At 38.5% G+C, this 19,150-nt stretch overlaps 1 protein-coding gene across 1 annotated transcript in view; it reads left to right on the top strand.

Annotated features, from left to right (window-relative positions):
- Positions 1-356: 356 nt before the first annotated feature.
- Positions 357-19,150, top strand: part of LOC115806341 (MORC family CW-type zinc finger protein 3-like) — a 22,618-nt gene continuing 3,824 nt past the window's right edge. Inside the window, exons 1-12 of the mRNA XM_030767014.1 lie at positions 357-395; positions 1,592-1,664; positions 4,382-4,514; positions 12,907-13,133; positions 13,948-14,107; positions 14,336-14,483; positions 15,698-15,832; positions 16,014-16,130; positions 16,804-16,901; positions 17,095-17,202; positions 17,455-17,583; positions 17,685-17,765. Coding sequence (XP_030622874.1) covers positions 357-395; positions 1,592-1,664; positions 4,382-4,514; positions 12,907-13,133; positions 13,948-14,107; positions 14,336-14,483; positions 15,698-15,832; positions 16,014-16,130; positions 16,804-16,901; positions 17,095-17,202; positions 17,455-17,583; positions 17,685-17,765 — 1,448 coding nt within the window. The remainder of the gene's footprint in view (positions 396-1,591; positions 1,665-4,381; positions 4,515-12,906; positions 13,134-13,947; positions 14,108-14,335; positions 14,484-15,697; positions 15,833-16,013; positions 16,131-16,803; positions 16,902-17,094; positions 17,203-17,454; positions 17,584-17,684; positions 17,766-19,150) is intronic.

Raw genomic sequence — 19,150 nt, 5'->3', positions numbered from 1 at the left:
GTGAGGTTAATTTATGGCTAAAGCTATCCATTCCCTGATTCACAAAACGCACAGGCTGTAAAAAGTTTGATAAAGTCTGATAGTCGGTAAAGTATCGATTTTCAAGGAAGCAAAACCCTTAGACCGTAAGCTCCGCCTAACGCTGGAATATGTAAATGATATGAATTCAAGTTCAAGTTCAAGCTGATTTGAACAGGCTTTTTTACGGTCAAACAGTGTTTCAAAGCAGCTTTTTAAGGATCAGTGCCTAAAGACATGATCTTCTGTTTGTGATTCACTGTAGGCCTAGATATTGTTCTAATTGCTGAAAGTCAGACTCTCACATTTAGTTCTCACAGAACAAGAAAACAAGACAAATGGCGGCACAAATAAATCGAGGTATACCGGCCAGTATGGTAAGTTATGTTCGGTTCACACATTGTTGCTGCAATACAAGCAAGAATTTGTACCCGCTGTAGGAAAAGAAACTGTTTTTCAACAGTGACATGTTGGGTTGTTGTCAGGCAACGGCAACAATACTGATTAAATTTGTTATCATAACTGAGTAAGTCCGTTTTAACGTTGAACAACTACGCTTGTCACTCGAAAATCGACATTAATCGCAATTTGCTCGTTTGAAATTTAATGTCACAGTGACATTTTCTCCTCACGAGCTAATCAAGAACCCCTTGAAATTGAGGAGAATCCAGAAAAAAGCGGCGGTTTTAAGAAGGGGGTTTCAGTTTCATTTTCTACAAAGGGAAGGGATGAATGGAATTTTTCTTTAACGGCAAATGTTTGATTTACACATGTTTTGTGTTCATAAACTCTAGAATCTTTTTCATGAAATGTTACAAATGATGACTTACATGTCCCATCAAAGACAGAGGGCAAACCGATGAGATAAAGAGGTATAACTAGTAATTGGATGCGTAGGTCTTGTCTGGGATCGTTTTCTTTTTTCTTTCTTTTTTTGACCCAGTAATTTGAACGCGATTAAAAACATTCATTACTTGATATTCACAGACTTATTTATTGTAGGGACCGTTCACTAATGCAGGTAGTGTTCACGACCGCTTTACACAAGCATCGTAAGATACCTACAATATATTACAGTTCTATTTCCATCCCTAAGTCTAACGTCAGCGGTGAGATTTTGGTTGTTATTTTGTTATTCCACAAAAATGGCTCAACTCACAAACCTCACCTTATCTCAAGTAGTTCTATTCTAACCCGAAATTCTTTCAACAGCACGTTTTGCAAAGGCGCAAAAAAGGCCTCGTCAAACAAAAATGTGAGATTCCTACTGTTTTTTGTTTGTTTGTTTATTTGTTTGTTTGTTTGTTTGTTTTTGGTTCTCTTTGGGTAATGTGGAACCTTGACTCAGAGATCCATGTTGCAAAATTATACGTTTCTGAAGTACAGTTGAATAGATAATCAGTGCTTCATTCTATATCATGTGGGCGTGCAGAAACTTTATTTGATACAAGTATTTTGACGTTTGTTTTGTAATAATTTTTGAAAATACTTTTTCCGAACTCTGGAAGTTTTGGAAAATGTGAAATGTCTCATTTACTCTGACTCATGCGGCCTCACTGTTTCCTCACTCCAGATCAGTCCCAAGTTCCTGCATTCAAATTCCACCAGCCACACCTGGGCCTTCGGCGCAATCGCGGCACTAATTGGTGAGTCACACCAGAAATGATATTCAAAATGATTTTCAAACAATGCTAAATTCAACACAGTTATACATAATGGGGATTCCCATTGTGCAGTGTCAGATTTTCCTTTTCCTTTTGCATGAAAACCTTTTTTAATTGGTCAACTGTATAAATTTACTTTTCATTCCAGTAATACATAATGGAAGCAACATAATTAGAATGACCTGAAAAATCCAAAAGTGAGAGAAAACTCATCAACGCCGAACAGGGGCTCTAAATCGCCTGCGTCTAAAAACTCATTCAGCCTTATAAATTAGTTTAAGAGGAAAAATAGTAATATAAACTTAAGAATCAAGTTGAGAATAATTTTCAATGTGTTCATGACAAGAGCTACTACTTTACTGAACACTAATATGGTTAGCTTAAATTTTGTTTCTTAAAATCTGCAGGAAAAAAAGAGAAAATTGGCAGGCACAGGAGACTACCATGACCATAGCAAGAATGCGTTGAAGTCAAAATGAGTCAAAAATAAGGTACAAGGGGGAAAGGGTTCCACGGATATAAACAAATTAATAATTTTGTGCAGGTCAGCACATAGCAAACACCATTTTGCAAATTAAAACAACAATTAAGAAAAAAATGTCGCTCAACCAGCCTCTAGCATAAAATTGGAAAACAAAGGCCTTTGAAGCACTGCCGAGATAAACACAGAACAGGGAAAACAACAAACAAAAAGCCCACCACTTGCACAGACTCAAACATCATAAAGGGTGGAGAGAACCAAAAACAGGAGTGCTAAAAGAAGATGCAATAAAGCCCAAAAATGCAAAGAAGCCAAGTTCACTTTTCCTTCTCACACTTTGTATGGTCAATGGCAGAACAAATGCTGAAAACTACTTAATCAATGTCTTAACAACAACTGAGGCAGTAATCTTATGTAAGTAAAACAAGTTCAAATGAGAATTATCAGATTTACAAATAAGAAAATAATTATCACTGCATATGGAACAATAGGCCAAAAAATCAATAAGCAAATTGGCAAAAGGCAAATATAGGTAAAAGATGTAATAGGGAAACTGGAGTCTTTTATTTGGTTTCCTGATCCACTGACAAATATGAAATAGCCAATAATCAATAGTCTTTTAATTGTAGTAGATTGTAATATCTTTTTTTTTAACGTTTTACAAGTCTTTCAAGTTGGTCTCAGCCAGTGTCTTTTTGTGTAGCAAGCCAAATGAAATGTTGAGAGAAAATACCACGTTTTAGTAATTCCCAATAGTCCAGGCTATTTTGAATGACACATGAAGAACAAATCTCTTTTTACTTGAGAGGAGTCACAGATTTCTTTCAAATTACACCAGCGAAATTACACCAGTGAAAAACATTCCTCACAAAGTTTCCACAAAAGGGCAGCCGTGGTCTAAAGGTTAGAGCACCAGGCTTGTGACTGGAGGGTTGCTGGCTCAATTCCCAGGCCCAACATCCACGGCCGTGTGCCCTTGAGCAAGGCACTTAACCCCAATGCTCCCTAGGTGCAAGGAATGCTGCCCACTGCTCCTGCATCTGGTGTGTGTGTTCACTACTGGTGTTGGATGGGATAAATGCAGAGCACAAATTCACTGTTCACAGTGTGTGTGTGCAATCACTTAAACTTAACAGAACATATTTTGAATTTCATTTTCTATGAGATCATCAACAGAAAGATGGAAGATATTATATGTGTGGTTTTTTTTTGGGTTTTTTTTTAATATAGCTGCAAGCAGCAATTCCAGGGTCCAATCACAATTAAGCTAATTGCCTGGGGGTCTTCAATTTCATGCACTAAAAGTCTGTGATGAAGATATTTCAGTATATTTTTCACTTTAAAAACTGGGTCAAAAATGTACGTGTTCAAGTGTTTGTGCAGTCTGTGTTTTTTTGATGGATTGCTCTCAAATTTGGGATATCCTGTCAGTGAGGCCTTGTCATTGTGCACAAGAAATTTCAGAATGATTGATGCAACGGTGAATGAAACTGGCTCATTTGCATATTAATTAGTAAAAGAAACAAATCAATAGGTTTGTGGCAACCAAGTTTTTTGATGTAGCAGCTTCATCTTCGCGTCCAGGAGATGATATCATTTTTGCTGAAATCATAATTATGCAAATTACCTCAAAATCCACTCAATATGGCTGTAAAGGTTGGCTGGACTTGACAGGTTCAAGAGGCAAAGTTGTTCCTCGTGATGAGAAGAACCAGTATACCAAGTTTTGTGACTTTTCATCAAATGGGTCAAGGGGGCTGAGCTTTTGAAAATGGCGATGGCTGCCAGGTAATGTGACCTATGGATGCCATATTGTAGACAATTATTCAGGAGATGATCCTCTACTATCCTACCAAATTTGGTGACTTTTTGATGCACAGGCTTGGTTTTATGGGCAAAATTGGAAAAGTGCTGGAAGATTAATAATGATAACAAAATAATAATAATAATAATAATAATAATAATAATAATAATGATAATCCAAGTAAAAACAGGAGGGTTCCAGCTGCACTAGGACCCCTAATAAATAAGTCCAGAAAATGCTGGCTGACCAGTCTGCATTATTTTGATACATAGTCTTGCCCTCACAGTTCTATCTATTAGTCAGTTTTTCAATAAGGCCTATTCATTTAATGTTTTTAATTTTGCTCAGAAAATAATGCATGTAGTCTGTGTAATTTTACAATTGTTCGTATATTGTTCGTATTCTTTTCTCCAGACAATGCATACGACCCAGATGTGGGGGCAAAGAACTTCTGGATAGACAAGACAGTGATCAAAGAAAAGGTCTGCCTCACCTTTGTGGATAACGGAGTTGGTATGGACTACCAAACAATGTTCAAAATGCTCAGGTATGTCCAAGGAAACGGGTTTGGAAACAAATTTCAAATCACAAAACTAACAGAGTTTGGAATACAGTTGTCAGACTACTAAAGGTTAGACAAGGAATCATTAATCAGGAAACAGGTGATGCTCGATACTACAGAACCAAGTATGCCAACAGGGAAGCTAAACAGGAATAGCATTATTTGGTAAGAGACATTGCCACTGACAGCAAAACGGGCGTGAGAAGTGGGGATGTGTAGGGTGCTGCAGCACTCCGTTTGTTCTGTATTGTTTAACTGCAATGGTAATTAAAAAAAAATAAAATAAAATAAAAAATAAAAAATAAATAAATATATATATATATATATATATATATATATATATATTATTAATAAAATATTTTTCATACTGGGATATTTTTGTTTTACTGTAAGCCTATGAGCAGATGGGACAGTGGACATTTTATTTTTATTTTTGATTTACTTATTTTCAAAATGTGTATTAACCTATCAGATCTGTCTTTGCCAATTACAATTGATGCACCCACAGAGGGACATAATCTCTGTTAGATACTCAACATGGACCACAGACATATAGCATTGTTCAAAATGTTGCAGAAGAGAATTTCTGATTTATTCAAAAACCCTAAGATTCAGCCACGGTGTCCGTCCCTAACACAGTGTCCATCTCTCCCTCTCTCTCCTTATCTCACTCCTCTCCTGTGCATAATTTCTGTGGTTGCTCTGATGTTTACAGTATTTACCAAGTAATTTAAGTTGGCCACTTTTATACATCTGCTTTTAGAGGCATTTCCTATTGCCCATAAATTCAGCAGTAGTATGAGTTAAAGATATTGAACTAATGCATGTATTGTCAATGCAATTTTTGATAACTGAGATAGAGATGATTTCTTTTGACTTGCACATTGTATAAGCCTATATCATTGGTGTGCCAAGCTGAGTTTCCCAATTTTCATGTCGTTTGGTCTGCATCGTGCCATTACTGTATATAATTGATTTGGCTTTCTGCCGTGTGTGAGGTTCTTTGGCTAAAATCAGTAGATATAAGTTATCCTGTCTGTTCAATGGGGTACACATAGTATGACATTGTACTATACACTGTATGTATTCCACTGACCTTCAGCACCCCCAATTCAAAATGTTTTCCAGTGTCCCTGGGCAGTGAGAAAGCCAGTAGTATTTATACACAAAATCTAATGAACAAGAGACAGGTGTGTGCTATCATCTGATATTATGGTGATTAAGCCGGTAGCTAATTGGCCAGCAACACAGAGATCTGTTTGGTCAGAAGACAGAGGTGGAGGCATGACAACACATATGCTAAAACGGGTAAATAACAACAGAAACAAGAATATTACATATGCCATACCTTTGTCATCAGTTGAGGAGTCATAATCTTCAAGTAATATGTAGCGGTGACCCAAAAGATTATAGGACAGAAAGAAAACACTCCATTTAACTTCACTTAATCATTCCCTGTAATAATCATGTCTGTGAGGGGAGAAGTTAAATATTCAAGTTACCTTTTATAATAGACAGCATACTCTAGCCATACCCTCACCTGAGTCACTAAAGTTGGCCTCAGCCTATTGCGTTCAGTCTTCACCTTTCTTTCCTGAAGTCGTAAGAGCCCTGGTGTGCCCCAGGTACTGTGTTTCACTCTGTGTGAGACAATACTTTTTGACTACCATTTAATCCCACTTGTCAAGGGGAGCATAGCCAGAAGAACACAGAAGGCCAAAGTTTCTATGAAACATAAGGGTTACGGCAATTTTGTTTTAATTTTGAATGTTGTTTGAGTCCTTTGCTGTGTCACCCACTACATAGAGGTGTGACTCAGAGCTAGGGTGAAGTATAGCCTCAGCAGGTAATAAGGGAGCTCACAGATGAATCACTTCATGGTCATGTATTCAGTCAACTGCCAAAGTAAAGTATCAAATTAATGGATGATCAGTGACCTCTGGTGAAAAACAAATACACACATTTTACAAATTACAAGCGGAATCAAGGAAGGTAATTTAGGACATCAGTGAAGGATGAAAATGACATGTTATTTATAAAATACTGTGGGAATATATTTAAAAGATTAGATTGTAATTTGCTGAAACTTTTCACACAAAAGGGATTTAGAGCGTCATTCAAATAGATATTTATATTTATGAATTATGTAGATTCCAGTTGTGTAGACTGCAACTGTCAATCCCTCCCTCCCCCTTTGTCTCTTCAACAAGTTTTTATGGCCCAAGCCTCCCTGCATTTAGGACCAGTGCACACCAAAGCAAAAACCACTCGCCTTAACACCTAACAGACACCAGATTCAATGTTTAAGCACATCAGCATCCCTATCATCAGGTCACATGTTGAAAACAATCTCGTTTCATGTGTTATCTTAACTATTTTTCCACTAAAAAAAAATCTTAAGATCATTACTACTAAAACTAATTTGAACAAAGGGATTGACAAATGTGATTCCTGGAGCCTCATGTACAAAGCCTTGCGTAGAATTCATACTAAAAGATAGCGTACACATGAAGATGGAAAGCTGTGTACGCACAAAAAAACTCAGATTTATGAAACCGTGCGCACGCAGGATTTCACATACCTTTTCTTTGTACATCTCAGTCAACGTTAAATTGAGCGCACATGCACGAGCACCACACTCCACCCTCTCTCTTCCCTCAGTTAGACCGACTGTAATATGCTAATGAGTATGAATAGACCAATGATCCCCTCTCTTGAAATTCAGGGAGAATGGCAAAAGCAAGTGTCAATTTGGCAAAAAAAAAAAAAGAAAATTTCATCGAGTGCGAGGTGGAGGTGCTATTGTTAGAGGAAGAGGCCGGAAAATGTATTTTATTTGGGACTCTATCCTCTGACGTTATAATAAAAGAAAAAAAATGAAGTGGGACAGTGTCGCGGAGGCTATTAATACGGTGGCATTGGAGAACAGAACGGTAAATGAAATTCAAAAGAGGTGCTCTGACATTAAGGTGGACATGAAGTGGTGGCAGGAGTCAAGGAACTCACACCGTTAGAACAGAGATTTTCCTCTGTTGTGGGCGGCACCATTTTTACGGGGGTATTGCTGGCATGTTAGAGAGAATTCTGAATGCATATGCAATAAAGCAAAAAAAAAATTCCATGTATTTGCGGAACCTTCCTATAGAACCTACCAGCCTTCCCAGAGCATACCAGATAAAAGTTTACATGTGAAGATGCAATGATGCCAAATAGACATCCCTATTTACAATGAATAGGCTGCAGTGTATGTTCTTTGGCTTTAGTGTGATTTCTTTATTTTCAGTCAGACTGTGCAGCGGGAAGAGAGTGCAGTGGCACGCACTCTGAGTCCCCTCCAAACAGCCCAGCGTCTCCAGCATCTCCATGTGGTCCGACAGACTCGTAAACCAATTCCCAATGTTAGCAGTTTCACTGCATAGCCTCTAAGTGTCACCAACGGACAAAAACCATTAGAAATGTGCGTACACCAGACATGAAGTTGGCGTGAAGGAATGCACATTCTCACGTTCATTTCACTCCTGATACATCCGACCGTGAGTATGAAAGATGGCGTACGCAACATTTTTGTGCATATGCAACATTTGTACATGAGGCCCCTGGTTAGGGCCAGAGCACCAAAGGTGCAAGGCCCCATTGTTTTCATAAGGATTATTTTCATTTATTTATTTATTTATTTATTTATTTATTTATTTTTTAGGGCCCAAGCACCAAAGGTGCTGCGCCTCCAGTGTCTACCAGAGGGCACATGTACTAAAGGTGCAAGGCCCTATTGTTTCCCTAAGGAATATCATTAATAACAATAATAAGGGATTGTTATTATTATTATTATTATTATTATTATTATTATTATTCAAGACTTGGCCATTTTTGAGGTGAGCGAAAACTCATGAAATTCAGTACACACATCTGTGCTTGTGACAGTTACTCAGAGACGGAAGCTTGGCCCTAGGGTGTGGCCCAGGGACTCCATAGCGCCCCCATATGGCATTGAGCCTTGTGCTTGGCATGTGGTTTCACCTACATGTTCCAGATTTTGTAGGCATGTGGGTCTCCCCAAGATGAACAAATTTGCAGTTACATTGTATTAGCCATTCCCTACAGGAAGTAATTATTTTGGGTTTTGGTGTTTTGACACGCGTTACATTTTGACATACTCCTCCTCGATGGTTCATTGAATTCATGTCAGATTTCCTATGTACGATGTAAAGATGTTGCAGATTTTAAATTGCCGAGGGATTTGTGTGTTGAAACGATGACACAATGAATTTATATATCTCACCACACAAATAGGAATGCGTCATAAATTCTCCATGCATTGCTTGATACAGCTCAAACTTCACAGGTTATTGGTTATGATGGTTATGACGATATCCACATACTCAGAGGGACACCCTGGTATAGCACCACCATCTGGCAATAGAAAGAGTGGCTTTTTCACTCATCTCGGCTATAGTGCTCCCTGTTGGTTCGTGGGATTCAATTCAAATTTTGTGTACATGAAGTCACCGGTGTCTTGATTTCATATTGTGAAGGTATTTCTAATATGTTGAACAGTGTGGTCATTGGTGAAGGATGAATTTGGGTGCCACTGAACAGATTTTTGACCAGTTTCACCAGTCTGATGAGTGACAGGATATCTAACCCATCAAATTTTGAGTTGCAGCGTGGGCGTTGTATTGAGATTCTACGACATGGTATACCCCTTGAGACATTCCCCGTGTTCGAAATGCTCACCTGTTCACTCACTCACTCACTAGTGTTTGCTACATGGAATACTCTCTAGGGGATAACGGTTGACTGCTGTTGATACATTTCAGACACTATTTGGACGTTACGCTGCAACTTAATTATACGCCGGATATTCGTAATTATTATTTCTGTTGCATAAACAAATGCCAGAATATCTGCACCTGGTTGGTCTGTAAAGTGCACATTTCGAACAGAGCTGCCTATACTGTTAGCTGGTTTAAAGAAACGACTTCAGGCTATTGTGATATGGATTTCTAACTTCGCTTCTATTCCAGTACATGGCAATTTTAAGCAATAGGAGTATAAGTCTGTTTACGTCATGTAGCATACGCTTATGGCTTTCACTTTTATTTTTCAAAAGGCAAGTCACTGCTTTTAGCATGCGGCATTCCTCCTGACTTCAGTGAATTAGCAACACCGCTAATGTGTTTTAAACGCATAAACAAACATATCGGCTTCCCTTGACCTCTAGACCAACCAAACTCATTTATTTGATTGGTTAAACATCTTGTCACTCGTCAGACTGGTGAAACAAAAACCCAAAAAATGATTGCGATCCCTTCACAGTATGAAGTCAGGACACCCATGAATTCATGTACACCAAATCTGAAATGAATTCGACGAACCGTCTTAAGCACTATAGCCAAGATGGGTAAAACAATTCTGCATCATGCATTGGAATAAAGAAAATTTGTGAGATGCATATTTATACAGCACAACAAAAAGGGTTGTGGTGCTATTGCAGGTTATATGACTAGGTGTTGTGTAAAGATGTGTTAGTGTATGCAGTTATTGAACATAATGACATTTACGCCCTAGTGGAAATTCCAGTTGAAAAACCAGTAGCCAGTCTATTGGGATGAACGGGTCTCTATTGGTCTCTACTGGTTTCTATTGGTTCCAATTGGGTTTTCAGATTCTATTGGTTTGCCCAGTTAAGAATACCAGTTGAAACCATTTAAAACCCGTTCAGACCAACAGAGCCATGGGCAGTGGCTGCTCCACCAGTTCAACCCAGTTGAAACCAATAGGATGTAACTGGTGTTGTCTGCTATTCATTTCAACTATCAGTTGGTCTCAACTCAACAAACCCAATACCTGCACTTGGTGAGAAAGTGCTGTACATTGAGAATGCACTCAAAAATAATGAAATATAATGAAATGAATTGTTTGATTCATCAATTAACAATGTACAAAGTGCACTAAAGAGAATACATTGATTTTTTTTTTAATGTCCAGTCATTTGTAAAACGTTTGAACCATCAGTGGTTCTTTTAAAAATAAGTGTTTTTAAATTGAACATGAATTCATATTCAGTTTAAAAACACTAATTTTTAAAGTTGTATGTTGCTTAAAGAAAGTTCTCTGCCTTCCTGCTGGTCAGTTTTTATTAATTATATTTTGCCGGCAATAACTGACCAAAGAAGTGCACACACTGTTTATCTGGACATGATCATACTGAAACAATAGCGAAGCGTACTGAAGCGTAGCGAAAGGTTTTCTTTTTTTTGTAGTTTTATTTAGAATAATGGCACTGATATCTACAGTGTCTAAGGACACACATGAACATTAATTTAACAGTAATATCTGTGTTTTTTTGCCAATACCTCAGCAAGTTGGTTGGTCATATTTTGTGGTTTTGTGGTAGCTGGGAAATGTTAAAAGAAAAAAACTGCACATAGTAATTTAGAAACTTTTATAAGCAAGAACTTTCACTATGCATTTAAGCCTATGGATGTACGCCTGCATGTGCACAAAGGAAATCGTTAATCCAAAAAAGCCCACCTGTTCATGGTACTGCTTTAGGCAGATTGCGTGGTTCACGTAAAAATGATTCTGTTGATAAGAAAATCCTTTTAGCTGTTGCTATGACCATGTAATTTGGCACACACATGAGATATGAGTGCACTATTGGATGATGAAATGTCACAGATAGCAAATTGCCAGAGGTGTGAGGGACCGCCATCGCCGCTTGTGGCTATATTTACTTCTGAAACTCTGCAGAAGAGGAGTCTCAAGAAAGCTTCCTTGTAATTCAAAGACTTTCTTTCCAGGCAATATGAAATATCTCCAGATCAAGGGCAGGCTTAAGTGGTGGCTAAAGGTCTAGGGAAATCAAATCTAACCAAGATCTACTTGACCAACCCTATTGCTTCATTCTAGAAATCTAATTAGCTACCCCTATTGGTCCCTTCTAAAGTAAATGAAGTTTTCCTACACCTAGTTATCACTGCTAGCATGTGTGGCGAAAATATGAGCTATGAGGTAAAATCAATATGTTTTGAGTTAATACATGAATACACACGGTGTATATATGTATATATCACTTATAGATGTTCATGTAAGAGTTTATATAGAGAGAGAGAGGGGGAGGGAGAAGAGAGTGAAGAGAAAAGAGAAAATGAATGTGGGGGCTCCTGCAAGGAGTCTGCAAGGTGTTCTTCATCACCATGCCAACCTAGGTCGCTACAACACAGCACACATAATCACATTTCTGCATGCGCTACATACTTGTACTGGACAGACCAGAGCAGCCCAGGTTTGTTGTGATCTGGGATAATGTCAGTTTCCACCCCTGCTGCTCTGGTCTGAGACTGGTTCACCTACCACAATAACTTCACAGTTGTATACTTGCCCCCTTACTCCCCATTTCTAAGTCCTACTGAGGAATTCTTTTTGGCTTGGTGTTGGAAAGTGCATGACCACCAATCACATGCCTGCCTGCCTCTTCTGCAAGCGATGGAAGAGGCATGTGGAGACTCTGAGGTGGGGTCAGTCCAGGGTTGGATACGACACGTAAGGCGATATTTTCCCTGTTGCCCAGCCAGGGATGACATTGCTTGTGATGTGAGCAAGGAGATATGGCCAGACCCTAACAGAGGGCAGGATCCATAAACCATCCACCTCATCCCTTACAATTCCTTACAATACTAATTTTTGTTTACCATTGCACTGTAATTTTACTGTAATTATTTCTGAGTTTAACGTAAGATATTGTATTGATTACTGTACTGCAATTCTATTTTTCTTTGTGTTTTCTTGTTGTTGTAAAAACCTACCATGGCGGGAAAAAATAAGCTGTATATATTTTTCTTCTGTAGCCTTTCTTTTTTGTGTGTTCATTGAAATGAGAGTGGATGTACTGTATTGGAACAATTTTTCACTTGCGACTGTATGAGAAAATTAAAAAGGTATATGAAATACTAAAGACAGAGATGTTTTGTATAAAGTACATCAATGTGTCATTGCTGCTTTCAAAGAGTAATTCAAATGGTGCATGTGTGTATCATTTTGTTGCAAAAATGTCATTTTGAAAAAGGATTGTTAGGGTTTTGATTGTAGAGTTTCATTTTGACATGTAAATGAGATGTTTAGCTCCAAGTGTTGTGTTTTATTTGGCTTGTGTGTGTTTTGACACAATGAGACAAATTCCGCAACAAGTGTGCAAGCAATCATAAAAAAACTGTAATGACCAAATGAGTGGGTGCTTGATGAGCAGAAAGGTTAGGTTGCTCATCTCCAATTTCTTTTTTATCTTCCACATTTACATTTACTTTAACATCTTTCTCTCTCATTGCTCCCATTTATCTCTCCCTCTCCCTCTCTTGTTTTCTCACATTTTTTACAGTTTTGGCTTCAGTGGCAAAGAGGCAAAAGATGACCATAATCCAGTAGGTCGCTACGGTAATGGGTTCAAGTCAGGCTCTATGCGACTGGGGAAGGACGCCATCGTGTTTTCGAAGACCAAGGAGACCATGTGTGTGGGCCTGCTCTCCCAGACATACTTAGAGGAGATAGGAGCTGAGAACGTAATTGTTCCCATAGTCACCTTTACATACAACGGAAAGAACCAGAGTATCCTAACACATTGAGAGAGAAAGGCTGACAGAGAGAATGATACATGGGAGAGGGAAAATTATACTGAGATATGAGAAGGAAGGCTGGATGGGTAAACCCTATTGAACAAACAGCTTATACTCATAAAACCTATGTCTTATCTGTCCACAAAGTAGTTGATACATCAAATAACTGAAAGATCTATCAAACACAACTTGATACATTTGTATTCACGTATTTACTCAAAACATATTGATTGAAGACGCGTGTGCATTGGAAACCAGAGATGATCAAATGTGCACAGAGGCATCTTGCATTAACATTAGTGGATAACATTCTGAGTTGAGTGAGACCACCGAAATGTTGATATCTTTTGTCCGTCAGAGATTTTGACCTCTTCTTGAGTGATTTCCGGCAAGCTGTAGGGTCTTAGCTCCTAATACTGGGTATTTTATTGTGAAGTAATATTTGAAACAGCTAATTAGCCAGCCTCACCAGAAAACAACTAGTTTGCTAGGCATCCTACATTTGGACCATAGTCAGGTGCTCAGTGTAATTTGTTGGCAATTTTTTTGCCTTTATTAAATACATGAATGATTGCCAAATTACACAGTTTAATGAAGTACAGGCATATTAACAAAATTGTTAAAGAACATAAGATAAACTTTACTGGACATTATTAAGCTGTATGTCAACATTGTTCATTATTGAAGTAAGTCTTTTAATGTGTCAGTCTTAGCTACTTATATGTAGATAGTGATTATCTTCTACACAAATCAGTGGCTGTTTTGGGTGCAGTGAGTTCTCTATTGACCCTTGACCTGTGAACCAGTCCAAGCCCTGCCAGAGCATGCAGATTGTCTGAGGGACATTCTGCAGCACTCTTTGTTCCAGAATGAAGAAGAACTTAAGTGTGAGTTCAAGGCAATTGACACACCCAGCGGCACCTCTGACAGGACAGGAACCCGCATCATCATCTGGAACCTTCGCGAGTAAGAACCTCAGATAAAAAGTGAGGCAGGATTTGATGAGAGAGAAAGAGTGAGAAAAGAGGTCATTCTAAAGTGTGAAATAGCATTCTCTTATGGGCTCTGATCCCTCATCAGCAATGACAATGAGATACAAATTAGAACAGAGTTACAGCTGGCCCAACATGGTGCACTTACTAAGTGACCCTTGTGTTCAGGGCTATTATGTGTGACAAAATGTTCCATCAACAGGGCATCAGAAAAGCCGACAGAGTTTGATTTTGATAAGGACAGCTACGATATCAGGATACCAGAGGACGAGTCTGAAGACAAGAAAAAGAATTTCGGAAAACCAGAGCGTTTTATGGAGTCCACTCCTGAAAGTGATTTCTCTCTGCGGGTAAGACCTCTAATGTTAGTATTTAGTAAGACTAGCTGAGATACATGGATTAAGGGATGTTGAAAAGCCACATTACTATTAGTGAAGAGAATTGTTTCACAGTAAAGTGAAGAACAGGCTGTGGCAGCAGCTACAGGACTGTCCCTTTTGAATTATCCAGAGAGCATGGCTGTAACGTCATTCAAAATGTTCTATTTGATATTCATAAACAAATGATTGAATTTTGAAATGTGTTTACAAAAATATGCTCTGACTGTGTTGTCAGAGTTCTGTCAGTATGTAGAGGCCCACCAAGCAGGAAACTTTTGCAATTATTACATAGGAATACAATGTTTTTAAATAAAAATATTGCTTCTATGACAACTAACATAATTCCATGGCAACTTCCAGCTGTAACATATCAATGTAGAATACACAGCTTCAGTTTGGCTCTAAAAATGAAAATACAGATGATTCATCAGTAATTCAATGGGGTAAGCAGTAAAGTTGTTGTGGCTTATAGAAAGTAGATCTTAATAGCCAGATGTGCTGTGCTGAATATTGCATGTTCTTATCGATTTGGAAAACAAATGGAAAGAAAAAAATGGAAAGTTAATTGGGACCCTCTTCCTGTCTGTTCCTCCCTGTATCTCTCTGTTCCTCTGTCATGCCCCGTTCTTCTCTGTTCTTCTGTGTTCCTCTGTTTGTCTTGTTTTCGCCCCAGTAGTGGGGAAAGTTTAAGTTTTGGTTTAAGGTTCTATTTACTTCCTGGTTTCTTGGTTGAGTCCTGTTTTGATTAAAGTGTTACTCCCTGTTTTTTTGGTTTAGTCCTGTTAGTTCAATTTTTGATTCCACCTGTTTTCAGTTAGTTTTGCCTCATTTAGCTTTGTATTAATACTCCTGGGTTTTCCCTATCTTGTTGTCTGGTTTTGTTTGGGGTTGTAATGTGTGTTTCTGTGTTGCATAATTGTGTGTTGTGTAAGTTGTGATTGTGTGTGTGTGTGTGTGTGTGTGTGTGTGTGCGTGTGTGTGTCTGTGATGTGTTATTTTGTGTGTTATGTATTTGTGTTTTTTATTTTATTTGTATGTTCATTTGTGTTTTTGTGATGTGTTTTGAGTTTGTGTGATGTGTTATTTTTGTGACTGTGTGATGTGTTTTATGTATTTGTGTGTTTCTTGTGTGTTTGTGTGATGTATCATTGCATGTTGTGTTATTTTTGTGGTGTCTGTCTCAGGCGTACTGCAGTATTCTGTACATGAAGCCCAGGATGCAGATCATCATCCGTAAGAAGAGGGTAAAGACGCAGCTCATCTCCAAGAGCCTGGCATTCACCAGAAAGGATTACTACAAACCCACCTTCCTTAAGCCTGTATCCTTACACTCGGACCACGAAGACAAACCAAAACAGTCACCAGAGAGGGAAAGGGTGTGGGAGGGACAGAAATCAGAAAAGGCCAAAAGGAAAGACACAGATGATCCCAGTTTTATGGCTGCGTATGCAGATTTTCCACATCAGTTTACTGTTTAGTCTCCTTAAATCAAATTTTCAGAAATCTATTCCGATCACGTTTGGGTTCAACACCAAGAACAAACAGCATTATGGGCTCATGATGTACAACAATAACCGACTCATCAAAGCCTACAAGCGTGTCGGCTGTCAGCTCAAAGTATGTGTGTGTTACTAGTAGTCTTGTGTAAAACAAATAGTTGAAATTTCAAAACATTGCTTTTCAACTACAATAGCGCACATAGTTTAGAACTATCTTTGGTAAGCAGTTGTGCGCTTATGATAAAATGTGTACATGTACTTGTTTTAGACAAACCTTTTCAAGTATGTCTAAAAGTCATTAGGTAGCTTTCTCAAACAGAACAGAAATAATATGATAAATAACTTTGGTGTCTGGGATGTGCTGATGTGAGTAGCTGACAAACTCTGTCTTTGATGCCAGGGTAACTGATTCATTTCCCCGTTACATCAACATCTTTGTACACTTTGATCACTGTAGTCAATGTTGGTTGTTTGTCACAATAAAACTGCTCAGTAACATGTCACATTACTAATAACAATAGTGTTTGAGCAATTGTGTCATAATGTGTCTTTGGACTGATTACAACATCAGTTTATTGACAGTGTCTTCAATAAAGGATGCCAAGATGCAGAGATGGTGATACTGCTGTCATTTTTAGCATCCAGATACTAGATGCTTGTGGGAATTGGACATAGAGTCATATCTGTGAATAAACTGTCTTTGTTTTTCTGTTTTGTTTTCATTTCTTTGTGAGAGAAATATAGAGAATCATATACCTGAATGAATGCCCATCTACTTACTCTTTTGACAGGCCAATAACCAGGGAGTGGGAGTCATTGGCGTGATTGAGTGTGATTTCCTCAAACCAACACATAATAAGCAGGACTTTGATGACACAGAACAGTACAGGTCTGTTTGAGTGACAGCTGCTCTTCACTCTGACGAAGACGAGGAGATATAAAAATTTCATTTTACCCAATTCCATTTGTTGGACACATCATTCTTTATGTGTTTTGAAAGGTCCTTGTTTTCTACATATTGTGGCGATGCTCCTGGTTAAATTTCACTACCAACATGCTGGTTTATCCTGTTCATCTTCTAGAAAAACCATCCATAATGTCGCTGTAAAGCTGAAGGAGTATTGGGACGAAGTACGTCATAAGAAAAGCTCAGGGAATCCAGACAGCTCTGTATCTGTGGAGGACATGGTGTAGGTCTCCTCTCATTTTATTCACGTTTTTGTTCCTAAAGGGAAAGTACTAGCTAACAGGTCCCCAGACACTGACTTGGATAGCATGTTCCCTTTCGTGTGTTTTATATTTTTATGTTTATGAAGGATCCCCTTCCTTATGATGAACACGCTTTTCCTCAAATAGCCGTTATAGCAGTCAATTTAATGTGTGTGTGTGTGTGTGTGTGTGTGTGTGTGTGTGTGTGTGTGTGTATGTGTAACATCCTTTAGGGAATCTCCAGACCAGAATTGGGCGCAGTGTTATGATTGTATGAAGTGGCGTAAAATCCCAAGTGGCTTTGACTTTGACCTGCTCCCACCCAAATGGTTCTGCCACATGAACCCTGACAATCATTTCAGGTGATCTGTTCTGTGTCACTAGGGTGGCTCCCCTTTATACCCTTAGTGTGTGTGTGTGTGTGTGTGTGTGTATGTTAGTTAATATTTTTGGCCTGTTTCAGATCTTGTGATATTCCAGAGGAGAAAGCAGATTCAGAAGCAGGTGATGAGGAGCAGCCTGACCCCAAACCCTTCAAACAGCAGTGAGTTCAAAAACACTATTTTACTGTTTTAACCCTCCAGCAGTGAGTCAAGACAATAACATGCTCAAAAACAGACCTTCATTCCAGATTAACAATCGGTGAAAGGCATTTCTTTGTAAATGTAAATCTCTGTGATTGCACATAAACACTGTGCAGTGAATTTGTCCTTTGCATTTAACCTGTCCAACACACCAGTAGTGAACACACACACCAGACACAGGAGCAGTGGGCAGCATTCCTTGTGCCTGGGGAGCATTGGGGTTAAGTGCCTTGCTCGAGGGCACACGGCCATGGATGTTGGTCCTGGATGTTGAGCCCGGTTCTCTAACCTTTAGACCACGGTTGCCCAGTCAGTTTAACCTGAAAAGCACTGCTCAGGGAGATGGGCTGCAGAGATGAAAGATGAAGAGGAAAAAACAATGATGTAGTTCTGTTAGAACTAACAGACATTTGTCTATACTTTTTTTTCTGTATCACCAAGTGACTCTCTAGGGCATGACAAGTAATGCATGCATTCATTATGTTCTTAGCAGTGTAATTACACGCGCTCATTATGTTTTGAGTGTCTGTAAAACAAACTAAAAATGAAACTTTCTTTTGCTATGTCTTAGATTAAAAGCACTGTTTTAATTATGTGATGAACATGTCTGATATACCTTAAATATGTCAAATCTATAAATTGTTTTGTGGACATAACATCATTGAAACCTAAATTTTTAATCAAACTAATTAAAGTAAAATGTCGGTTGTATATGCTGATAGTAATTTGTGCGAACTGAGATTGAATTGAGATGTCTAAGTTCAGTACTTTCCTTTTTAACGTCCTGAAGGACCACAGTCTGATGATGCTGATGTTCTCTCTCACACAGGGAGAAACAGAAACAAAGGGAGAGAAGGAAACAGGTAATAGTTGTGTGCTGTATGTGTGTGGCAGTGAGTTTGCTTGGGAAGTTGTACACACTAAATCTGTGCCCAGTAAAATCATTGGCTTGTTTTGCTGAATGCCTAGTTGGTTAATGTGTCGATGGTTAAAATGACAGGGTGAACAGGATTTGTGTGGCCACTTTGTCAAATGTTATCATTGCTGCATAGAATGTCTTTGCTTCAAGAATAACCCGAACCTCTCTCTCTCTCTCTCTTTCACCGTGCTCACTCTGTACACAGACAAGTGGTCAAACTCCCAGCCCTCGCAAACATACTGGTGAATACCACTTCCCATCCTTTGTGTGTGTGTGTGTGTGTGTGTGTGTGTGTGCATCTGTGTGTTTGTGTATTACATAGGCCACATCATTTTGAAAATTTTGCTTTAAATTGAATTATCTTTAGTTGGACTTTTGATGCTTTGAGTACTTTGACTAATTTGTTGACGAACTCTGAAAACCACC

This window comes from Chanos chanos, chromosome 3 (assembly GCF_902362185.1).
Source record: "Chanos chanos chromosome 3, fChaCha1.1, whole genome shotgun sequence".
Lineage (NCBI taxonomy): Eukaryota > Metazoa > Chordata > Actinopteri > Gonorynchiformes > Chanidae > Chanos > Chanos chanos.
This window is presented reverse-complemented; position numbering and strand designations above follow the sequence as displayed.